The sequence below is a fragment of the Oryza sativa genome, chromosome 1, assembly GCF_034140825.1.
Source record: "Oryza sativa Japonica Group chromosome 1, ASM3414082v1".
In the NCBI taxonomy this organism is placed as follows: Eukaryota; Viridiplantae; Streptophyta; class Magnoliopsida; order Poales; family Poaceae; genus Oryza; species Oryza sativa.
In genome coordinates this window covers 9,042,654-9,067,808 of record NC_089035.1, presented here as the reverse complement: position 1 = coordinate 9,067,808, position 25,155 = coordinate 9,042,654, and the positions used below count along the sequence as shown (strand labels likewise).

Genomic DNA, 25,155 nt, shown 5'->3' with positions numbered 1-25,155 from the left:
TTGTCAACACGAGGCAGGGCACAGCCTGAAACAAAGGCATGCCGGATGGGCCGCACGATTAGAGATGGCAATGGGGACGATCATCGATTCCCCACGGTGAAATCACACATTAAGGCCTTATTCGGTTTGGAGGGGATTGAGGGGGAATAATTCCACACCATAATAGGTGTGAAATAAATCCCCTCCAATCCCTCTCTAAAGGGGATTAACCAAACAAGGCCTAAGGGATGAGGATGGATGATATCTGCCATCCACAGGAAATCTAGTGGTGCAAAACTCATCACCATCGGGGATGGCAGGGGCGGGGGCGGGGACAGTGCTCCACTCCCCGTCCTCGTCCCCCGCGGTGACCCGCGTGTCCTGTAGCTAGGGACCTATTGCAACCCATCTCCGCCGCCACCCCACCGTTTCTCTCCCTTGCCGGCTACTGGCCATGGCTTTGACCTCTCCCATTAGCTCCGACGGTGACGAAGCAAGATGAGCACATGCGGTGACGGACCGTGCAAGGTCAAGGATGGATAAAATGTAGCACCGTCATAGTTGGCGGGGACAGGGACGGTGAAATTTCATCACCATGGGAACGGTGACGCGGATGTAACCCCAGACGGTGAATTCTCCGTTGCCATCTCTATGCACGAGGAACAAAAGGGAAGGAGTAGGCCGGAAACGTCCTACGGAAAAGGAGATGATTTCTGATTTTTCTTTTGTAAATATATGAAGGAGTAACCAACAGATACCTAGTTTTTAATGGGCGAAAAAAAACTTTTATTATATACTCACGTACTTTGTATAATTGTGCGAATAAATAAACAAATACGATACTTCTTAAGTACAAGCGTGCCAACGGATAGAAGGAGTACAATTTACATCTCGGCCACCTAACGGTAACATCTTAATCCAACGGCTACTCTTCTGCGTGTGACGCCTTCCTCACGCTCGCCGTCTCTCTCTCTCTCCTCCACGCCCTAATCCTCTCTCCTTCTCACATGCCGCCGCCGATCTCCTTCCACGAAGCGCCGCCAGGTGCTACCTCCGCCGCGTCGCACTCGCGCTGCCGTCCCTCTGCCTCACCGATCTCCCCGCCCCCGCTCACCTCACAACCACCTCCATCCCGTGGTCGCCGACTCTCCCCCCTTCTTCGCGCCGGCCTCCCTCCGCCACCCACCTCACAACTACCTCCAGTACTCTGGCGTGCCGGTGCGGCTGCGGCAGGGAGGCGGCGGCTCGCGGGCTCGACCGGCCGGCGCTTCGTGCCGTGCGGCTGCGGCGAGCCGGCGAGTGGCAACTGCGGCGCGGCCGCGCGGCGCGACTCGTGAGGCAGCCAGGTAGGGGCGCACCGGCGGCAGCGCCACAGCGGCTCGGGCGGCGCTGCAGTGCCACGCAGGGCGCCGGCACGCCATCTCGGCCACCTCCTCAGCACCTCCTCAGCAGGTAAATATTCCTCCCGAAGGCTGAAAAGATCAGCAAAAGAGAAGGGATATATCAACATGTCATCACCACTTCACCAGATTATTTCTCAAGAGTTTTCAACTTTCAGGAATTCCTTCAGTAATCCAATGCCTGAATCATTTATGTTTTGATTGATTGGTACATCATAGTTTTCAGTACACTATATTATTCATTCATCTAGAAATTATATAACAGAATTGTTCTTGGCCCAAGTTTTCATGACATTTTATTCTAGAGTACTAGTATTATATCATCTGACTGACTTATAATGGTCTCTATGTTTAAATATACTTAGCATCGACAGTAAGGATATAAAACTCATTATTCCTTTTTTTGTCTCTATGACTAAAATCGCAAAATTTGATACTTGTAATGAAGATTTTAGGATTGGGAACTACAATTCATTGATTTAGTATACTTGCTTGCTTAGTTCATACCATATTACCATAATTGTTTAATTTTCAGAACTATACAAGCTAATTTTTAGGCTTTTAGGTGTATGAACAATTTTTTTAACCCTTCCCATTTCGAATACACAGGTTCAAAAAGTTGGGCCCACCACTGCACTCCGCGGTGGCCTACATCGCCGACTCCCCTTCTCCACGCGCAATGGCAGTCTGCAATCGACAAGGTGTCTGGCTTCTGGATCCGTTTGTCTCCGTTGATCTCCACGGTGGTCCTCTTTGCGCCGGATCGCACGACGCCGCACTGATCCCATTCCCCTCTTCATATGCCCCTGTTGTGAAGGTAAGACCTGTTTATCCTCATTTCGTTGTTTATATAGATCTGTGGTGTAGGCATTCAAGTTGGTGATATGTGATGCATACGTCCAAGTTGAGAATATGCAACAGAAATTGCTAACATGTATAGTCAATCCATGATAAAGACAAGCTTTCTGATAAGACTGGTTGAATTGCCTAGCGGTTTGGATCCCATCTGACAGTAGATCATTAGCTCTTGTTGCTTGTTATTATTCAAGTACATAAAGGCTAACTGAAATGGCCAACACGAATAATTTCATTTGGTTGGCTCCGTGTACAGCTTGCCGGATGCAGTGATCGGTTCAGTATAGTGTCTAACATCAGTTTTTTTTTACTCTGTTATAAAACCTTAAATGGAATTTTAGTGAAGAATGCCAGGTCCCATAACCAACACTACCATCTTTCAGCAAAACTAGTTCCAGCACACAACGGGTTCAGCTGAATAGTCATATATGTTTACCCATGATAATATACACATAGGCTCTTTTTTGCATTTGCTTTCAGGGCAAATTATGATTTTTCCTTTTCTGCCATAAAATTCACTTTCTGGGACTGCTGTGAAGCTTATCATCCTCACTGTGGGAGAGGAAGAGAAATTGAGGAATTTTATGGACAGAAGAGAAATTGAGAAACCATGCTTAGTGCTATTCATTATTTTGCTTGCTCATGAGTTTTCATTGAAGTATACATCTGTTTTTCATTACTATCATAAGGTCATTATCATTATAGCTGTTATATTACATGTCGACTGTACCATGTAATGAATAGTGCTCCCATAGACCCTTTGTCCCATAAGACGTACACTCCCCTGAATTTGTTAGCTATAGCATGTGACAATCCAATTATTGTGGAATGTGTAAAGAAGAAGCATTACAAGCTTTTACTAAATAATTACTTTAGGAAAAAAAGAGCAACTTTTTCCGTGTTGTTTCAGTGTACTATTGTGAACTGTGGTTTCTAGGAGCTAATTGGGAGGCTTCTGTTTTTTAATTGTTCAGGTTTGGATATCATGAAAGGTCCCATATTGGAGATTACTACATATAGCATACGGTGAACTTACCAAATGAACAGAGGTATTTAAGCTGCTCCTTTGCAGTTTATTTTTATACGGGTGTGCAATCTGTGACTTTAACCACCAGGCAATGCTTGCTCATAGCAAAGAAGTTAAAATTTGCTAAATAAGGCTACAAATCTGATCAGGACTATCAGAATGTTGAGTTAATTTATTCTTAGTACTTTCAATTAACCATGTATTATTTATCAATATTTAAAGATCGCATAAAACCTCTCCTGTTCTTGCCATTTTTCAGTATCTTTATCAATATTGTGTTCTTCTATGCGTGATATAAATTTTGAAGTATCCTGTACATTTATCCCCTCACCAGTGCTAGGAAATTTTGGGTTCTACATTCTTTAGTTTCATACTAAATTATATATGCATTTCAGCCATCACTCTTTGTTTCTTATGTCTTGGAAAATAAATAAGCTCAGGGCCTTGTCATTTGTATGGCATTTTTTTTGTGGTATGGCAGGTTGATATGAGAAGCTCATAAGAAAGGCACAAACTTTGTCCTCATTAAGGCGCGTTTACATGATAAATATTGTTCCCATTGCTGGATCACTAAACTTCAACAAACCGTGTTTATTTTGGTCATAGATTCAGAAAAGAAAATGAGTTTGAATGAATATTGTTTACTTAAATTGCTCCTAAGTTGGTTCAACCTTCTCAAAAAAGATGTGAGGCAATGACTCCAGTTTTTTAGTTCTGTATACAGAATGTATTTGTCACCCTAGGAATTATTTGAGGGGCAATATTTTTATGAATCTTAAAGATTGAATTTCAATCCATCTGCCCTGGCTTGAAGGTAAACATGATTTTATTTTAAGATTGCATTTTAGTTTACACTAGATGTACATTGTAGCTAGGTCTGTCGTTTTTATTTGTGAAACTCAATTGGTGTAACTGCTGTAATTTAACTGCAGATCTCAAAACCATGTATACCACAATTGGTGCTATTAAGTACTTCTGCATCAATATTGATTATTGTTTGGTTTTTATACAATACAACTCTGTTAATTAGTGTGGAATCACTTCACCCATATACTTTTGGGATTTATTGGGATCAATTGTTTCCAGAGTGTGCAAGGGCTATGTATGGTGCTTCAGGGTGCTGGTATATTGTACACCCCATGATAATTTGCCTATACTTCCATGAACATCAGAAGTGTGTCATGCAAGGCCATGTTGGTGATAGTTTGAGGGTGCTATATGCTCTCTTTTTTTTTGCAAATCATTTGAGAACTGCTTTTACCACAATATATATTGATGTACTTTCATTAACAATGTAAAGATATTATTCATCAAATGTAAAGATATTGATGTGGTCCTACTCAATGAATTTCTGATGTTTCTCTAACTCTTTTTTTGTATGGAAATAATAATGACACTTGGTTTCTTCTCCGTTGCAATGATTTATTTCTTGCCAACATAGATTCTATGTGCATTATTGTAAACTGGTGTTTATTTTTCATTTTTAACATCAATGAAAATTTACAATGAAGTTTGATTTCTCTCTAAAATAGAAATGGACTGTCATGTGTGTATATTGAGTCCGCACTGTAGAATGTTAGACTCAATCAAGGTTTTGTACCTCTATCTGTGAGATTGGCCTTATGCTCTGGAGATAATTTGTTTCCTGTGTTTCAACAGTAATTCACTAGGTTTATCCCTTGATGAACACAATTTCTATATATTATGAATACCGGAGGGGAAATTTTGGACCAGACATTTGAAGTTGATTGCTCCTTTGAAGACTCATGCTACAAAGCTAGGCAATCAGGGGTTCCAAAAGATGCACTCCAAATGGTATTTTTTTACTTGTTTTAAGATCACTTATGAACTTAGTTTAATACTCACTTTCAAATTTATGTGAGGCCTTGTCAATATGTATATCGAAAGTCTGAACACGCTAGAGAATATAATTGTCGATGCATTCTTTTCTTATATGTTTGTTTTTAGGCTACAACGGAAGTATTGACTGTCATATACTTGTTGAATTAATTAATATTTACAATTTGTGTTGGCCATATACTTATAGAGTGCTAGGTTATGTTTACAGTTTATGTTGGCCATATATGCTAGGCTATGGCAGCGGCATGGCAAATACCTGGCTGCAGCTTCACTGGTTTTTTTTCCTCGGCAAATGCATTTCTGATTTTTCCAGGTCGTAATTTGTTCCAGACATAAAATTAAGAGTAAATTTCACAAAACTACATATTTTGTGGTCCAAGTTGTAGAAAACCACACGCACTTTGACACTTGGCACTTGAGTACATATATTTTGGTCGTGTAGTTTCACAAAACTACACTATCGATGTACAGATTCACCCGCGAGATGATGTGGCTATTTCACCTAGGACGAGGACATGGCATCCTATTACAGCCATCGCACGAAATTAATATGATGCCACGTCCTCATACTAGATGAAACAACCACGTCGTCATATCACAAGTGAATCCATTCATCGATAGTGTGGTTTTGTGAAACTAAACTACCAAAATATATGTACTTAAGTGCCAAGTATCAAAATATGTGTGGTTTTCTGCAACTTGAACCATAAAATATGTAGTTTTGTGAAATTTACTCTAAAATTAAATTGAGCTCCCAATGTTTTATGTTCTCATTATTGCTTTCAAAACAGAAATGAGGCCAATTGTAGAAAATGCATTGTGGTGAAAGTTGTGGCTAGGAAAAATGGCTGCTGGGCTAATTGTACTGAGTTACCTATTAATGTTAGTTGGATGCACCAATTAGTACTGTTTTTTTTTTTATCAAAAAGTATTGTTTTTAATTTATGTATAGTAGTAGCTCTGATCATGTTTTTTATCCATCATGATCAATGAAGATTTTCATTTATTGATGTTAGCCTTTTAGATTTATACCGATTTTTCATGATTACATATCATTGGCCATGTTTGGTGTTGAAAATTCACCAGTTTTATAGTTTTGCAGGAAAATCTGTAGGAAGCTGGAAACAACAGTGCAAGCCCGGCTTTCTGTCGATTGTTGCTGTACGTAGTAAGCAACGTTCATGGTGTTTTTGTAGCTCATGATGTAATTTATGAATGATTAGTACTTTCTCTGCTACATATTTTGTCAAAATATATGTCATTAGATTGGTATCCAGTGAATCTATTAGGTTGTGTGATCAGTGTAGATAAATTTGAAGTGTCGACTCTTTTCTGAAGTGAACAGTCCATGTTGCAGCCTTCAGTGATCCAAACTTCTGAATCAGTGAGTTTCAGCTCTCTTTTACTTTTGAGCATGATGAAGGGTTTTAACTATATTATCCTCTTAGGGAGTGTTTGAGAGGAGAGGAAAAGAGAAGATTGAGAAGATACGCAAAACGAGGTGAGCCATTACCACATGATTAATTGAGGTCTGGTCATGTTTTTTATTCATCATGATCAATGAAGATATCCAATTATTGAGGTTGGCCTTTTACAGCCCCATTGTTTAGCTTATTTGAGGAATAAGCCAAACATCTTACTTGCAAACGAAAAATAATTTGTGAATAAAACTTTTATATACATGTTCTTAATGATCTAAAAGCAAAGGCTGAAAAATAAACTACGATGAAAAAAAACTCAAAATCGACTCCAAATTTAAGGTTGAAAATTTAAATTCTGGCTAATAAGCATAAGCATAAGCGAAAAGATGAGGCCGTTAGATTTATACCGATTTTTCACGATTACATATCATTGGCCATGTTTGGTGTTGAAAATTCACCAGTTTTATAGTTTTGCATGAAAGTCTATAGGAAGCTGGAAACAACAGTGCAAGCCTGGCTTTCTGTCGATTGTTGCTCTACGTGGTAAGCAACGTTCATGGTGTTTTTGCAGCTCATGATTTGATTTATGAATGATTAGTACTTTCTCTGCTACATATTTTGTCAAAATATATGTCATTAGATCGGTGTCCAGTGAATCTATTAGGTTGTGTGATCACTGTAGATAAATTTGAAGTATCGACTCTTTTCTGAAGTGAACAGTCCATGTTGCAGCCTTCAGTGATCCAAACTTCTGAATCAGTGAGTTTCAGCTCTCTTTTACTTCTGAGCATGATGAAGGGCTTTAACTATATCATCCTCTTATTATTCAGATATAGTAATACGATGTCTAACCCTATCTTCCTTCTTTGTATGAAGGGCATGCAGTATATTCGTGTGTTCTTGAAAAAGTGTGTAAAACATATCCATTCTAAATTTTCTGGGGAAAGCTCCATAGATTTGATTTTGATCAGTTTGTAAACACTCTAGTTTAGAACTGGAACTATTTCCTAATCACCGATAATGCTCAACACCCTGCATCTAAGTTTTTATTTTGTAAGGCTCAACTACTTTTTTTGTTTTATGGGAAGACAACTGGTGCGCATTAAAATAGACGAGTAATTTTGCACTGAACATCTGCACTCTACTAACCTAGTTAAAATTTTGTAAAATTACTTCCACATTGCTGCAAAAGTGGAGGTGAAGGCTATTAGAACTGTGTGGCCTGCCACTAGAAGGAATTATAAGGTTTCCTCTCTTCGTATTAATTATCTGAATGACAATTTTTACTTCATAGATCACGACAAATGGTATGAGATTAGGAGCAGAAGCTGACTCTGGTGTTGCAGCAGCCCCCTGGTTCGTGACAGGGATGCTTAACAATTGAATATCTTATACTAAATCATGTAATTTTTAATGTCTGTGGTTTTACAACAACCTCTCCAACACCTTAAAAGATGCTGGTTAGAAATCAGACGATCTTCAAAGTCAACCATCCTAAAGTAACTTGGGACAGTAGGGATGGGAGAGCTATTAGCATCTTATTCTATTGAATCAATGTTCCTATTTTTTTACCGAGTTACCTATTAATGTTAGTTGGATGCAGTAATTAAAACTGTTTTTTTATCAAAAAATATTGTTTTTAATTAATGTATAGTACTGTAGCTCTGGTCATGTTTTTTATTCATCATGATCAATGAAGATTTCCATTTATTGAGGTTAGCCTTTTACATCCCATTGTTTGGCTTATTCTTATTTGCAAACGAGAAATAATTTGTGAATAAAACTTTTATATACATGTTCCTAACGATCTAAAAGCAAAGGCTAAAAAATAAACTACGATGAAAAAAACCACAAAATCAACTCCAAATTTAAGGTTGAAAAATCAAATTTTGGCTAATAAGCATAAGCATAAGCAACAAGATAAGGCCGTTAGATTTATACCGATTTTTCATGATTACATATCATTGGCCATGTTTGGTGTTGAAAATTCACCAGTTTTATAGTTTTGTAGGTTTTGCAGGAAAATCTATAGGAAGCTGGAAACAACAGTGCAAGCCTAGCTTTCTGTCGATTGTTGCTCTACGTGGTAAGCAAAGTTCATGGTGTTTTTGTAGCTCATGATGTGATTTATGAATAATTAGTACTTTCTCTGCTACATATTTTGTCAAAATATATGTCATTAGATTGGTGTCCAGTGAATCTATTAGGTTGTGTGATCAATGTAGATAAATTTGAAGTGTCGACTCTTTTCTGAAGTGATCAGTCCATATTGCAGCCTTCAGTGATCCAAACTTTAGAATCAGTGAGTTTCAGCTCTCTTTTACTTTTGAGGAGAGGAAAAGAGAAGATTGAGAAGGCACGCAAAACGAGGTAAGCCATTACCACATGATTAATTGAGTTTCAACTATTTTAAATTTCAAGAATGGATTAATATGATTTTTAAAGCAACTTTCCTATAGAATTTTTTTTTTTTTGCAAAAAACGCACCGTTTAGTAGTTTGGGAATCGTGCACGCGGAAAACGATGTGCTTTCTCTCCAATCACCCAACGAACGAACGCTCTGACTAATTTGGAGTATTAAACATAGACTAATTACAAAACTAATTACACAGATAGAGGCTAATTTACGAGATGAATCTATTAAGCCTAATTAATTCATGATTAATTACTGTAGCACTACATTGTTAAATCATGGACTAATTAGTCTTAATATATTCGTCTCGCAAATTAGCCTCCATCCGTGTAATTAGTTTTGTAACTAGCCTATGTTTAATACTTCAAATTAGTGTCCAAACATCCGATGTGACAGAGACTAACCCTGTATCCAAACTACCCCATAGTAACGATATGTCTAACCCTATCTTCCTTTGTATGAAGGACATGCAATACATTCGTGTGTTCTTGAAAAAGTGTGTAAAACATATCCATTCTAAATTCGGGGGAAAGCTCCATAGATTTGATTTTGGTCAGTTTGTAAAGAGCGGTAGATCTCTGGTTTAGAACTCAGACGATCTTCATAGTCAACCTTCCTAGAGTAACTTGGGAGTTTAAAAAACTATTGAATCAATGTTCCTATTTTTGGAGGCTAGAAAAGGAGAAAACATGATTGTTGACCCTGTAAACTATGGTCTCCCACTGTTGTCTGTGGTTTTGTTTTTCAAAGAATCCTTACGCTTTGATAGCTCAAGTGAAACTGATCATGCAATGGGTTTTATGAATTAGGAAGTCTTGTATTAAATCAGTATACTGTGAGCAACAAGTATAATTAGTTGTTTGATTCTCAACATGATTCTATTTATCTGTCTATCACCATTGTTTTATGAAATATCGCCATAGCATTAGCACGTTCATATTACTAGTATAGTAAGTCAATTAGTAGGCATCTACTCTCTCTGTTTCATATTATAAGTTGTTTTGACTAATCAAACTTTAAGTTTAATCAAGTTAGCATAGCATTTTAAATACAAAACAAATATGTTATTAATAAACTTGGTTAAGTTTGACTACGGAAAAAGTCAAAATGAATTAACAAAATATACCCAGATCATTCCTAACCGTTGGATCCTCTCATCTAACGACCTACGTTGTGAGTTGGATTAGCCGATGGATTAGTAGCAGGATTAGTGAAACCAATGGACAACCTCCCTGCTTCGAGCACCCCACGCCTCCACTTCGTCGCCGCCTTGAACCACCCCTCTTCCTTCCCAGGTGGCTCGTCGCCACTGCCATCCCCCAGCCAATGTCATCGCCGGCTCGCCAATAGGCCCACCACCGTGCGCCTTAGCCCACCACCATCGCCTCGTCTCGTGTCGCCATCTCCCCTCAACACAGTGCGCTGTGGCTGCTACACATTAACTCCGCTCGACATCGCCGCCTGCCCACCGCTGTCGGTGCTGTCGATTTGTCGTCATCCTCAACTCTGCATCTTCGCCATAAGGAAGGCAGTGAGCATGAGTTGAGGGCTGAGCGCGACCCTAGGGCAAGCAAAGCGGGATTAGATAGTAGATCGCAACGTCGTCACCATAAGAGGAGGAAGAGATGAAATCTTATAAAATTATCCATCGTCTTCCGTTCATCCCCATCCATCTATCACTACAGATGCAATGGATGGGGATATTGGCGGTTTCCTGTGGACAAAGGGGAAAGATGGTAGCGACAATAGCGGTGGTTTCCTGCGGACAAAGGGGGAGAGATGGTAGCGACAACGGCTGGCAGCACGAGCTTGAGTCGCCTGACAGTTGCTGTAACTGATTTGCCAAGGCTTTCAAATTTTTTCAGGTCTTCACATCCCTTGCCAACTCCTATGCGGTTGCTCCTACCGTCTGCTAAAAAAAATGAGTTCAATGCTCTTGCTTTGCTTGGTAGGGACGATTTGCTGCCCCGCTACAGGCTACAGCTACAGCTACAACTGTTGATGTTGTTGCTGCTGCTGCTGCTATTATGTTACTGCCACCGCATTGCTCTTTCTGATTTGTTGTCGATTTGCTTCTGCTCTACGTTGACCTCATGATGTATGTGCTGCTGTGCACTGCTGCTATGGCCAGAGAATAGGAGGATACAAAGAGAACAAGGAAGAGGAGGAACGCATTAGAGGTTTTTGGTGCTCAAGGACTGCTCGATGAAATGTATCTTGAGGTACTACTAAAGTCTGAACACGTTTTGAATTATCTTTTTAGTACTTTTACATGCGGAAACCTCCTTCCTTGTTTTTGTTATTATACTTTCAGTTGAAAGTAATATAGATTTAACAAATATTTCAATAACTCATCCATGTCAATCAACTAAATCAATAAGAATATGCTTAGTTTATTCCCATTGGGAGGTTGTATAAAAAATACAAAACAAAATAGATGTTTGGTGCTTGTATTTACTTGGTCTGGCTTTTGGTGTGCTCCTAAGCAAGTCTGTCAACTTTTTTGCCTGTGGACATATTGCAGGGGCTCATCCCAAGTATTTGTCTCTTCTATCGATTGACATGTAGTGATTTAGTGCCTTCCTCTGGATTGTGCACACAAGAACTGTTGGCCAGGTTAGTCAAGGCTGTTTAGTGTTGTTAAGATTATCATGAATGCATGCTTATCCTTGTTATAAACACCCCTCTCCCCCTTATCTCTCTCTCCGCATGAGGGATGAGCTGCTATATAGTCACAGTTGCTTTTATCACAATCTCACATGTTTGTTTATGTTTTTTTTATTACACCATGTTTCATTTATTAGCTTGATCACCATTTCTCCTTATATACTTTAGTTCAGTGGAAGTATTTTTAGGGAAGTATTAAGTTCAGGAGAAAAAAAATAAAAAAATTAAGTTCAGGAGAAAAAAATTAAAAGGTTTTGGCCTAATTCTCATTGGTTCAGGTGCGACCAGATCGACTAAAAAAAACTACAAAATAAGCTAGGGCATAAAACCTGCATCCATCGGCATCAGGCCAAAAAGAGGAGCACACAAAAACTTCATTCCCTCCACTCCAAACTTCTCTTGGCTCATCTCTATCGAAACTTGATATGAATAATTTGCCACCTATGTTTTTCCCATTTGTATTCACTATCCCAGTTCATGTTCCATCTGTTTAGCCCTTTTCTCATCATTTGCATTCTCCATCGCATTTATCAATATAGACCTCTTTTCATTACAAGAATTCCAAATTTATTCAACTACATGCTGTAAATCCTCTCAATAACTAGTTGATTTCAAATTTGAACATAGAGGATTTCCACTTGATGCCTTTTATATCATGTTAGATCTATGCTAGCGGTGTTTGTTGGAGTTCTTAGTGTTGTCAAGAAACTACATATTATGGACCCTCGGATCCTGATTTCCTCGTGCCGAGAAGTAGGAGGATCTATAAAACTATACATAGTACTATATGTACACACATAGTTCTCGTGTTGAGGATTAGGATGGTATATGTACACATGTCTCGTACTGTTATGTGCATCTGATTGTACACATGTCTACATCTGATTGTGTTAGGACTATATATACATCTATGTCTCGTGCTGAGGATTGCATTTCATACTAAGTTTGATATCTTACACTGCAAATGATAATGCATTTTTTATATTTATTTGTGTAAGTTTATTTTCAGGTGTGATCAATTTATTCAAATATTGATGTTTATTTCTATAGGTTCTCCCTCCATTTTAGCTTAAACTCAATTGGTGATGATGAACAACCCACAACCATGGAGATCAACTATTATTACTATAAGGTACACTTTGTTCTATGAGCGTAAGGGGGCATGTGCCCCCATCTGTGCTCCGCTCCGTTGCATCGTTGCAACGACGGTGCGGAGAGGGCAAGATAAAAGAGGTGCTAATAGTCGCGGTTGGTCGCGTTGTGCTCATCTACAAAGAATCGTGCGTATGCATGTCTTGATGGATATGCTTACCGACCTTATGGAGATTTGTCTTTGTGGATATATGGTTTGCGGTGCTTTCGGGTTGCTGGATTTGTCTTACAGAGATGTCTCGGTGGATATGTGGTTTGAGGTGCTTTGGAGTTCCTGGAGTTGCTTCTCCAATTAGCACACCAATTCTTTTGTGGCGTGAGACACATATCCACTACCCTACTTATCACGATGGTCATGATCAACATGATATGTTCACTGGCTCAAATAATCTCCTTGTGCCGAGGATTGTATTACGACTATGTACACATCTACGTCTCATGCTGAGGATTGCATTTCATAGTAAGTTTGATATCCTTACACTGCAAATGATAATGTATTCTTTATATTTATTTGTGTAAGTTGATTTTCAGGTGTGATATCTATCAATTCTTATTTTAGACGATTCGTTTTTGTCATCCTGTTATCTATTTTCTTTCAAGTGATATCTGTTAACTCAAAGTGTTTTAATTAACCAAAATAAATGTTAAATTGGTTATCTCATCCTAATATTTTAAATGTTTGATCAATTTATTCAAATATTGATGTTTATTTCTATAGGTTCTCCCTCCACTTTAGTTTAAGCTCCATTGGTGATGATGAGCAACCCACAACCATGGAGATCAACTATTATTACTATAAGGTACGCTTTGTTCTATGAGCGTAAGGGGGCATGTGCCCCCATTGCCTCCTTGTGGGCTTCGCTCCATTACATCGTTGCAACGACGGTGCGGAGAGGGCAGGATAGAAGAGGCGCTACTCGTAGCAGTTGGTCGCGCTGTGCTCGTCTACAAAGAATCATGCGTAGGTATGTCTTGGTGGATATATGGTTTGCGGTGTTTTGGAGATGCTGGAGTTGCTCGGTGGATATGTGGTTTGAGGTGCTTTGGAGTTCCTGAGTTGCTCCTTGAATTAGCACACCAGCTCTTAAACCCAGCTCTACAACTCTAGACCATTTTGTGAGAGAGCTCCACCCAGCTCCACTCCTATTTTTTGTGGAGCTGAAACATTTGGCTGAGCTCTAGCTCTAGGAGGGGTGAAGCTGGAGCTGTGCCATATAGTCCCTTTATACTCTCCTGATTAATATGCATAGAGCATGACAATAAACAATAAATTATACTCTCAGTTTCAAGGTACAACTATTACTAGTTTGTGTAGCAAAAATTGAGAATAAAATGAAATTCTTTTAATATCTTTTCCTTATATCTCTCCCCAATCAATAATGGACCAAAAATAAGCCTGGCAATAAATGAAGTAGTAAAGCACTACTAGCATTTTACTACTTTCCTCATCATGTAGTACTAGCAAATACATTTTTAAACAACAGTGGATGATGGTACTTGGCTTTGGAACAGTTTCATGAAAATTATTTATAAAACTGACTATATTTTGGAAATGGATAGAGTTAATTAATGCTTTGTTTATATGGGACTCAATGCTGGCCATGCAAATGAGGTCTTACAACTCATTTCCCCCTCAACAAACGCTCCCTAATTTGATTAAGTTATATCTATGTTAATGCATGTGCTCATGTGTTGCATGTGAGGTGGGGGGAATTGCAGCCTTAAGCACTGCCCTGCTTGCTAGACAGCATGATCTTTGCATAAGCGTGGTTGAGTGCACACGGTTCCTAGTTGGATCTGTGCTAGCAGTGTTTGTTGGAGTTCTAGCGTTGTCAAGTCACTAGACATGTTATGGATCGATCCCGATTTTCTCATGCCCTGATTTCCTCGTGCCGAGAAGTAGGAGGTTTTTTAAAACTATACATAGTACTATATGTACACGTATTTCTCGTGTTGAGGATTAGGATGGTATATGTACTCTACATCTGATTGTGTTAGGACTATGGACTATGTACACATCTACGTCTTGTGCTGGGGATTGCATTTCATATTAAGTTTGATATCCTTACACTAGAAATGATAATGCATTTTTTATATTTATTTGTGTAAGTTTATTTTTAGGTGTGATATCTGTTAATTCTTATTTTGGATTATTCGTTTTTGTCATCCTGTTATCTATTTACTTTCAAGTGATATCTGTGAACTCAAAGTGTTGTAATTAACTAAAATAAATGGTAAATTAGTTATCTCATCCTAATATTTTAAATATTTGATCAATTTATTCAAATATTGATGTTTATTTCTATAGGTTCCTCCTCCACTTTATTCAAATATTGATATCTACATACAGATACGTGCAGAGACGTGCAGGGTCTCTAATACATGAGAAAGATGAGGAAACAAAAACCGTGTAGGAGATAGAAAAAAATTGATGGATCCTATCCAACCCAAGCGTCCATCAATTTTATCTCCCGTTGAGTCCGATGGTTTTCCAGAGCGGTTCTTATCATAAACAACAATTTTGTATGTCTCGTGTTGATTCGGATGGTTTACTCTAACCTTTTTTTAGAAATGATGCTTTTTTTTTCTCGCGTTACGTTAGAGTTCTCGAACCGTTTTTAGAAACATCGGTTCTTTCTCGTGTTGAACCCGATTGTTTTTTCTACTCGTTTTTTTATAAACGGTGTTTTTTTCTTGTGCAGTTTTGTGACAGTTTTTTCCTAGCATGTTTTTTTTTTGCTTTTTTTTTACTGATGACGAAAACCGTATTTTTCTCTCATGTTTTTTTGCTTTTCTTTTCTCGCGTGTTATTTTGCCCTTTTTTCTGACAATTATTTTCTCGCACGTTTGCTCTTTTTTTTCGAATGTTCTTTTTCCTTTATTCCAATACATGAGAATAGATGACGAAACAAAAGCCGTGTATTAGATGGCAAAAAATCGATGGATCCTTTCCGACTCAAGCGTGCATCAATTTACTGCTTTTTCTGATAATTTTTTCAGAGCGGCTTGTTTTTTAATAGACGGTGTTTTTTTCTTGCGCGGTTTTTTCAAACCATTGTTTTGAAATGGCGCGTTTTTTCTGACAGTTTTTTCCTCGCATGTTTTTTATTTTTTTACCGACGATGGAAATATTTTTTTCTTGCTCGGTTTTTTATTTCTTTTGGAAGATGGAAAACCTTTTTAGCGTGTTTTTGCGCTTTTTTATGACTTTTTTCTCCCGTATTTTTTGAACTGTTTTTATTTTATTGTGCATTTTTTCTTTTCAGTTGTACGATGAAAACTTCTCTTTTTAAATAGTTAGATTAGATTAGAGATAAAGAAGATATATATACTGACTACTAAAACGAATAGAAATCAAACTTTTTTAGGCCCTTTTTTTTTCTCGTGTGTATTTTTTATTTTATACGAACCCATTTTTATTTTTTACAAACAGTTTTTTTCGCCACTTTCTTAGGGAATCGGACGAACTTTTTTTTAAAGATGTTTTGGATTTTTTTTTCACCTTTATAGGAATCGGATCTAGCGTTTTTTTCACCACTTTTTTTTTGTTTTTGCCTTTTATAGGAATCGTATTTTTTTTTCCCGTTTGGATCTACGGTTTTGTTTGGCCACTTAAAGGAAACATATTTTTTTTGTTGTTGTTTTGTTCGCTATTTTTTCTCATATTTTCCCTCTTTTTAAGGGGGAATCTGATCTATTTAGGCTGCGTTCGTTCCCGCTTGTTCCCAACCCCTCTTCCTCGTTTTCTGGGCGCACGTTTTTTAAAATGCTAAACGGTTCTTTTCTTTTTACAAAAAGTTTATATACGAAAATTGCTTAAAAATCATATTGATCCATTTTTGAAAAAGACATTAGCAAACACTTAATTAAACACGCGCTAATGGATCGCTCCGTTTTCCATACCGGAGGGCCAGCCCTGGCAAACGAACGCAGGGGAGTCAGACTTTTTTTTAGTTATTTTCTTCCTTTTTTTTGTTTTGATGGACGAAGGAAACGTTTTGATTTTTTTAGGTAGTAGAGATATATATATATACCGACATCATTATTTCTATTGTGGTTTAGAATAATTGTAGTCATTTGGATCATATATTTGAATGGACGATATCATTCATAGACTTTTTAAATAATTATTGATCATAATTATACCTAACTATACAAGATAACTGAGGTATCGAAGTAAGACTTGAAAAGGCTTATACGAAATAATCTTCATGTACACATAAAGGCAATAGAGAAGCTTACATGTACATAGGATCATTCATGAATGGGCCTGGAGAGTGTCTAATAAGAATATAATGCACAGAAAACTTGCAACAAAAAGGAGGAACAAACATCCATCTATATATGGGCATGTGTTGACGTGAAATTTCTTCGTGACACTTGAAGTCATGGGAGATTTGCTTAGCTCCAGTGCAAGTCCTAAAATATCAGGTTTGGGTGTGCCAGTCAGTTTGATCCTGTAATTGACAAGATAGATAAATTGATGTTCAAAGAACCGATCAACCATTAAGCCAATGTATCAGTACTAGCCGATGTCGATATGGTCTTAAACAATAGGTTATATGCCCGATCTAAATTTTAACGCTTAGATAAATATGATATAAAGACAATCAATCCAATCGACCGATGATAATATGTTGAAGTAGATGTCCAATGATATGCGCTGAAGTTGTATTGATCAAGAGATAGATTACATTTTACAAAGAAACACCCATGGTTAGATAGTAGTTCATATCGGACGCGACACCATGTTTCCTAAAGACAAGGAAAGATACAAGTCCTAATCGGACACTAGACAAAACTTCCTAAAGATAAGGGAAAATAACTAAACTCTACCTAATTAATAGATAGAAATTAATCTGCCACGCCATGGTATTCATGACTCCTTGAACTTGGACTCTTCTGGATAAGCTTTCCATCGGCTGATTGTGTTTTTTCCTTAACCGAATCCACTACAAAATCTTACCAAATTTTGGCGTTAACAACCTGCTATATAAAACATACATAAGAATCCCTAATCAATAGTATATAACGAAAAAAAGGAGCATATATCACATAAATAGCGGTTGACACATATAATTTGCCTGGCACGCATATATAAACAATATATGTGATATTACAAAAGGTGAAGCAGGTGCAATAACTCTTAACATTTTGTAGGAACCATCGCAACAAAATATCTTTTGAGCTAATAGAGCGAAAGAATGTATGAACATGAAATGCTTAATTCTGTAAGAAGTGATTTCAAAGACTTGGAAAAATAAAGTTCAATCCCTCTACATGAAAATAATAAATGTAAAATGAAATGTCAAATTTCAAACTTGCAAAACAACAAAAAAGTGTAGTTCCTACTACTTTGTCCCATAAAAAGGCAAACTCTAGCTACGAATCTGACACACATGTGTCCAAGGATTAGCAAGGATTAGACTTTTTTTTGGAACAGAGGGGTACCTAAGAATAACCACATTCTATTTTTATCTCTTTGTGTGTGTGTTGGGGGGACAGGACATGATCCTATATTTTGAAAGAAACATTATGGACATCATACAATTACTAAAAGAACCTTGACATAGATAAATACTTCTAATTCGGTATACATACCTGTCAACTGTTTATGTATTGAAATGCTAAAATAATTAGAAGAAGGCCAATCAATATGACACGAGAATCCTAAATAGTACTGAGCAGTATTGTAGAAAACCTGAAATGAGAAGAAATAAACAAAACACACCGTGGACATATCATATTTAATAGTGCTCAGTTGTGAATAACAAACATCAAAAGGTGGCAAAGAAAGTCAACTAATTTATGCCCTATATGTAATCTTACCGTTGATCTGCAAATTTCCAAGAGCAAAAGGGAAAAGCAAATAGACTTGCTCCAATTTATCCCATGGACTTTCTAAAGAATAGCTGGGACATGAGTTTTCTTTTTGTTTTGCTGTGTATCCGAATGGTTTCTAAACCTATATGCTTTACTTGGGGTGATCTAGATGTCGTTTTAGCTTGGCTAGCTGGATCATTGCTCTAGTGGTACTCAATATAGACTAACTACATGCGTGCTAGTATAATTGAACTCAACTTTTAATAAACCTCGTTCATTCAGGAAAAAAAACTTAAACTTTTAATAATCCTCACGAAAAAAACACTTCACGTACATGCATAGTATTATTGTGGTATGCGTTTGCTGCAAATGATGTCAGCCTTTGATATGCAGCTATGCACCACGCTCAATCCAACCATCCACCCAACAACTCTTTGGTCTTCTTTATTAGGGAGCTAAATTCTGATAAACATTTGGTTGGTAGTTAGTTAATTTTTGAGAATCTGTTCTGGTTTTTAGTTTATTTTTTGGATTGTATTTACTTAGAATTTGAATGAATCTCATTCTAAAATATAGCAATTTAGTACCGAAAAACCAGATTAGACACAATTTAGTACTTCAAATCAATTTAGAGGGGTATAACAAGATCTAGATAAGATTAGTAATAGGTTAGGTCTAATCCAGCTACTATATTACTATACTATCCATGTCTCAAAATGTTGCAACCTACTACAAGATTTAAACCATCCTATAAATTTGTATGGAGGTTTTGTTTATAGGATGGGTTAAATAGTATCGTAGATTCTAATATTTAAAAGTATTATTTAAGTACATATGAAGTACGTATTGGTTCTAGTTACCACCCAATTACCGTTTTTTTGACAAATTGACCCTTTTCAAAAACTTAATTCGAAACTAACCCCTGCCAAAAACTTCAACCAAAACTAGGCCGTCGGCTCAGCGCCAAGCGCATTGGCGCTGAGGTTGGCCGTGTCAGCGCCAACGGGACTGGCGCTGACATTGTGCCACCGTGGCGGCCGGGCCGATCCCCTAGCTGACGTGGCAGCTACCTCAGCGCCAACCGCTTCGGCGCTGAGGTGCCCAACCTCAGCGCCAAGTAAGTTGGCGCTGACCTTGGCTACTTAGAGCCCGGCCGAGGCCGCCCCAGCCAGTTCTTCCTCTGTTTTTTCCCCAGCCGCCCGCCTAGGGTTCGGTCGCCACCGCGTTCTCCTCGCCCAATCTCCCCCAAAAACCTCTCTAATCGAAGGTGATTTGTGCGGCATTGAGTTTGGGATCGGAAGAGAAGGTAAACCCCTCTATAAACCCTAAGTTCCCCAAAGTTTTATTGGATATTTTGCATTGTTTTGGTTGTAGACGTGGTTTGATAATAGTTGGCTAAGGATGGATTATTAGATGGATAATATGGGTGGGGATGAAGTGTGGAAGTGGCATATCTTTATCCATTTGGTTGTTATTGATACATTTGACAAAATATATTTGGGATGGATGTTTGGTGATGCACTAGGGTTTGATGGGAGATGGATGTGTGGTGATGGCCTAGGATGTGGGATGGATTTGTGGTGATTGAGAGGGTTTGAAAGGGGTTGATGTGTGGTGAAGGGTAGGTAATTTGTAGGAGTAGAGTTTTTTTTTTATCAATAATGTGTAGTATTTGAGTAATGTACTTATTTATTGGAAAAATTAGACATGTTGTTAGCTTTTGAAGTATTGGTATTGCAATGGTAATTACATATTATTTTCAAGTAATTAATGTTTATGCATGGGTTTAAAATTGTAGATGGATAGATTGGTCCGGCTTCATTATGGTGGTTGTGTGGTAGATGAAAGTACACATGGAAGCCAATTTGAGGGAATGACAGTTAGACAATTAGTGTTTTTTGCGAAGCCTACCTTTGAGGAGTTAATGTCTCGCATCAAGCATGAATTGGATTGGAATTGGGCAAATATGGCACTATCGGCCTACGTATGGCAAAGCATGGCGTGCTAAGCAAGTTGCTATGAAGGTCATTTGGGGAGATTGGGACGAGGCGTATGTTCGCTTGCCTACACTGATGCGTGCCATCAAAGCAAAGAACCCTACCATGCATTTCCGTGTTGAGGCTCATCCCGAGAAGTCCAGGATGGTGGATGGAGTACAGAGGCGAGTATTTGGACGTGCATATTGGATATTTGGCCAGTCCATAGAAGCATTCAAGCACTTGAGGCCGGTGCTAGCAATTGATGGCACTTTCTTAACCGGTAAATACCAAGGTACATTGCTCACGGCAATAGGGGTCGACGCCGGGTTACATCTTGTTCCCTTAGCGTTTGCTCTGGTAGAGAAGGAGAATACATCCAACTGGGAGTGGTTCATCAACATGTTGAGAAACAAGTTGATCGGTCCTAATAGAGAAGTGTGTATAATTTCTGATAGACACCCTGGCATTTTGAACTCCATCATCCACATCATGCCTCATCACCTAACCATTCACCACAGGTGGTGCATGAGGCACTTCTGTGCTAACTTCTACACAGCTGGAGCTACGACTGATCAGATGAAAGATCTTGAGCGCATATGTCAAATAAATGAGAAAGCATTGTTCCTAGATGAGATAAAACGCCTCATGGGTGTGGTCGGAGAGAGGCCAAAGAAGTGGCTAGAAGACCATATGCCACTTAAGGTCAAATGGGCAAGAGCATTTGATACCAACGGGCGTCGTCATAGCATCATGACTAGTAATATGGCCGAGAGTTTCAATAATGTATTGAGAGGCATTCGGAAACTGCCGGTTACAGCTATTGTGGCATACACATTTTCGAAGTGCAATAGTTGGTTTGTCGATAGACACAAAGAGGCAACTGTAGATATCCTGTGTGGAAAGAAGTGGCCCACAAAAGTTAAGGACATGTTGGAGGAGCAGCAAAGACGAACCTTGGGGCAAAGAGCAGCATGTTTTGATTTCCCTTCGATGAAGTATGAGGTCAGCGAGCAAGGCGGAGTCACGGCGGCTGGGGTTCAATGGGGTGGACGTCACTACGTCGTGGTTGCGAGAGATAACACATGTAGTTGTCAGTTCCCTCAGCTCCATCACTTGCCATGCTCCCACATGATAACCGTTTGTAAGTTGCGAGGTTTGGATGTGGAGGTGGCCCCCCGAATGTGTTATGAAGCTTCCAATAAGGCTGTGCAGGACTCGTACTCCCCTAGGTTTGAACCTTACCTAGATCCATCGCAGTGGCCAAGTTATGATGGAGAGTTCTTCGTGCCCGACTTGTCGTTAAAGAACAACACACGAGGAAGAAGAAGGACAAGAAGGTTCAAGAACGATATGGACAAAGCATACAAAGGCTCAGCCAACCGACGGTCACAAAAGCCGAACAATACAAATTCAGAGCCGGTCATGCAAAATAGATGCTCGCTATGCCACGAACTAGGCCATAAGAAAACTAGGTGCCCGAAGCGAGACAAGTCTAAGGATCGACCGAAAAAGCGCCGTAGGACGGGGGGAGGTGGTGAGGGTAGCACACAGGTGGGATTGGATGACATTCATTTGCTAAGTTCATATTGTTGCATCAATGTTTACTTTCTGTTGTCCTCCTTTCCGTTCTCATTGTGATTTTTTCATTTAATATTTTTTCAATTACTAATGATTCCATTTTCATTTGCAGGATGGAGCACTTTCCGGGGTTGGAGGATTTCTACGAGGAGAAGCACCGGGCCCCACAGATTGCCAGCGGAGAGGTTAGCATCAACAATATTCCATTTTTTTATGATCGAATTTATTTTTTCTTCTTTGATTTTAGTTTGTACAGATAGATCATCCATCATAGAGATATCTCAAATCAAAGTTCAGGAGCCTCAAAGCAGAGCATGTAAACACACAGATCTTCTTTTCAGTTTTCTTGGTCAATCCCAAAATTAAAGTTCCTAGTTGCATGATGTATTTTCCACAACCCTTGTATATGATATATTGTCGCTAACTTTATGTTATTATGTTTGTCTATTGATGCAGCGCTTGAAGACCCTTCGAGTCAGAGGTCACACGGCGCACATACTGTTCGACGACCGGTACGTCCCGTACCTACGGCGGGCGAAGCTCTTGGCGTTCGTGACCATGGCGCAGCGACCGGTGCCTCTGTACAACGCCGCTGCTCTGACGGCCCTAGTGGACCGGTGGCGTCCAGAGACACACACCTTCCACCTACCGTGCGGGGAGCTGACGGTCACTCTGGAGGACGTCGCCATGATCCTGGGTCTTCCTATCCGGGGTCAGGCGGTCACAGGTGACACAGCGTCAGGGAATTACTAACGAGTCTTCGTATTCATTTGTTAATTTTTTTGCAATTACTAATGATTCCATTTAATTTCCGGTTACAGGTGACACAGCGTCGGGGAACTGGAGGGAGAGGGTCGAGGAGTACCTTGGTCTGGAGCCTCCAGTGGCACCTGATGGTCAGAGGCAGACGAAGACATCAGGGGTTCCTTTGAGTTGGTTGCGAGCCAACTTCGGTCAGTGTCCCGCTGAGGCAGACGAGGCTACAGTACAGCGATACTGCAGGGCGTACGTGCTGTACATCTTCGGCAGTATTCTGTTCCCTGACTCTGGTGGAGACATGGCTTCTTGGATGTGGCTGCCGTTGCTCGCGGACTGGGACGAGGCGGGTACCTTCAGCTGGGGGTCGGCTGCCCTAGCCTGGTTGTACCGGCAACTCTGTGATGCTTGCCGAAGGCAAGGCGGGGACGCGAACCTAGCAGGCTGTGTTTGGTTGCTACAGGTAAGTTCACGCATGTTATGTTTCATAACATTTCAATTTCTTGCTAACATGTTGGAAGCTAACGTATGTGACGCAGGTTTGGATGTGGATGAGGCTTCCAGTTGGTCGGCCCATGTGGAGGACCCATCAGGCTTGGCCGCACCAGGATGCAGACCGACGTCCCACTGTAGCTCACCTGTGGGAATCGGTCCCATCTCCAGTAGTAGGCCGCAGGAATTTGGCGTACTACCACTACACAAACGAGATGGACTACCTACAGCCAGAACATGTAAGCTATTCGGGGTTCTATCACACATGAAGATGGTTTCTTACTATATAGTACTAAATGTGCTTCAATGTGTTTTATTTTTGTTGCTGCAGGTGGTGTGGATGCCATATCAGGCACAGGAAGTGCTCGAGCTAGAACTGAATCCCATGTGCCATATAGAGGATGCGTTGAAGACCCTACGGTGCCCACTGATCTGCTTCTATGCAGTGGAGTTCCAGATGTGCCACCGCGTGATGCGGCAATTCGGGAGGCTTCAAACAATCCCGCACCGTTTCTCCACGAGTATCGACCTACACAAGTTAGTAATTTCACTTAACAATTTATTTTGCTTGCCCAATCAGTCACTTCAACATTTACTACATATTTGAGTTGGACATTTTGCATACGTGCAGGGTGGACCGTCGGAAGAACAAGAAGGTGACTGATTGGGCTTACTACCATCAGGATCATATCACGCAATGGGAGAAGTTCGAGGAGAATGGGGTACCAGACCAGGGTCAGCACAACGGGACGGAGTTCGACTTGTACTTGGCGTGGCTCCACAGGACCTACCGTCTTGTCCTACGTCCGGCTTGGACACTAGCCGACATAGCGGATGACCCCGAGGATGTTGAGGAGCAGAACGAGTACGATACTCGTACCCGTCTAGGTACCACGGTCGAGACGGGACCTGTTCGCGACAGAGTGGTTAGTTTCTAGCATTAATGTTGTATATTATTTCATTTCAATGCCATATATGTTGTGACTTACTTCATTTCAATCCTACAGGCTCGAGAGCTCTTGCGGACCGTCAACGACGCGGGAGTGGCGCTAGGCACGGCTCCTGGCTCCGAAGGAGAGGGCGGCACCCTCCGCAACGCCCTACAGGTAATCGTTGGAAAGAGATGAAACTACGGTGTTTTCTTCCAAAAGCGATAACTTAACATGGATTATTTTTTATGCAGAGACTACGGCAGCGATGTCGGAAGTTGGCAGCAAGGCTCGGCTGCAGGTCGACTGATGTGGTCGAACATGCTCATGCCCACCAAGAGGGGGATGAAGAAGGGGAGGTGGGTGACGAGGAGGGCGAGCAAGACAAAGAGGCGGAGGAAGGAGATGAGGAGGAAGAAGGGGATGAGGACAGAGAAGAGGAGGCGGATGAGCTCGGTCCCTCGCAGCTAGAGGACGCACCAGAGTCGTCACAGCCAGATATCTCGCAGCCCGGCCCGTCTCGACCACGACGCCGGCGGGCTCCTTCGCAGGACTGGAGGTACACCCCCGACGTGCCTCGTCCTCGCACTAGAGGTAGGAGGAGGTGAGTGCATGGTTCAATGGATGGATGGATAGATGGATGGACTTGATGCATGGTTCGATGGATGTATGGACTGGATGTATGGACTCGACTGGATGTATAGACGAGGATCGATGGGATGTTTTTATTTCTTATATATATGGACTTCATATATGGATGTATTGATGGATTCTATGGATGTATGGAATGATGTTGGGATTGATGGATGGATGTATGTTTTGTA

The 25,155-nt window shown here is 40.0% G+C and overlaps 1 protein-coding gene across 28 annotated transcripts; it reads left to right on the top strand.

Moving 5' to 3' along the window:
* The first annotated feature begins 941 nt into the window (after window positions 1-941).
* Window positions 942-25,155, top strand: LOC4326210 (protein MAIN-LIKE 1-like). Of its 28 annotated transcripts, none has more exons than XR_010737525.1 (13): window positions 4,929-5,076; window positions 6,224-6,282; window positions 6,479-6,505; window positions 6,570-6,622; window positions 7,012-7,085; window positions 7,225-7,301; window positions 7,837-7,898; window positions 8,546-8,628; window positions 8,818-8,912; window positions 11,087-11,177; window positions 11,480-11,571; window positions 12,673-13,234; window positions 13,493-14,134. XR_010737525.1 is itself a non-coding variant. In XM_015766378.3 (10 exons), the coding sequence occupies exons 2-10, from the start codon at window positions 13,528-13,530 to the stop codon at window positions 24,937-24,939; spliced, it is 1,935 nt and encodes a 644-aa protein (XP_015621864.1). In that variant the 5' UTR covers window positions 13,089-13,234; window positions 13,493-13,527; the 3' UTR covers window positions 24,940-25,155. The 28 variants fall into 28 exon arrangements, 5 of the variants coding, with proteins under 5 accessions (XP_015621864.1, XP_025880299.1, XP_025880300.1 ...); XR_010737512.1 differs by having other exon boundaries at window positions 6,424-6,505; XR_010737524.1 differs by having other exon boundaries at window positions 4,932-5,076; window positions 6,216-6,282; window positions 7,025-7,085.

Bases quoted from the DNA above. Each gene is read 5' to 3' on its own strand.
- LOC4326210 (XM_026024514.2), top strand. From the start codon at position 20,538: ATGAATTGGATTGGAATTGGGCAAATATGGCACTATCGGCCTACGTAT. The intron at 22,128-22,266 runs GTGGGATTGGAT...TTTCATTTGCAG, and splicing joins GTGGTGAGGGTAGCACACAG to GATGGAGCACTTTCCGGGGT. The intron at 22,340-22,410 runs GTTAGCATCAAC...TAGTTTGTACAG, and splicing joins CACAGATTGCCAGCGGAGAG to ATAGATCATCCATCATAGAG.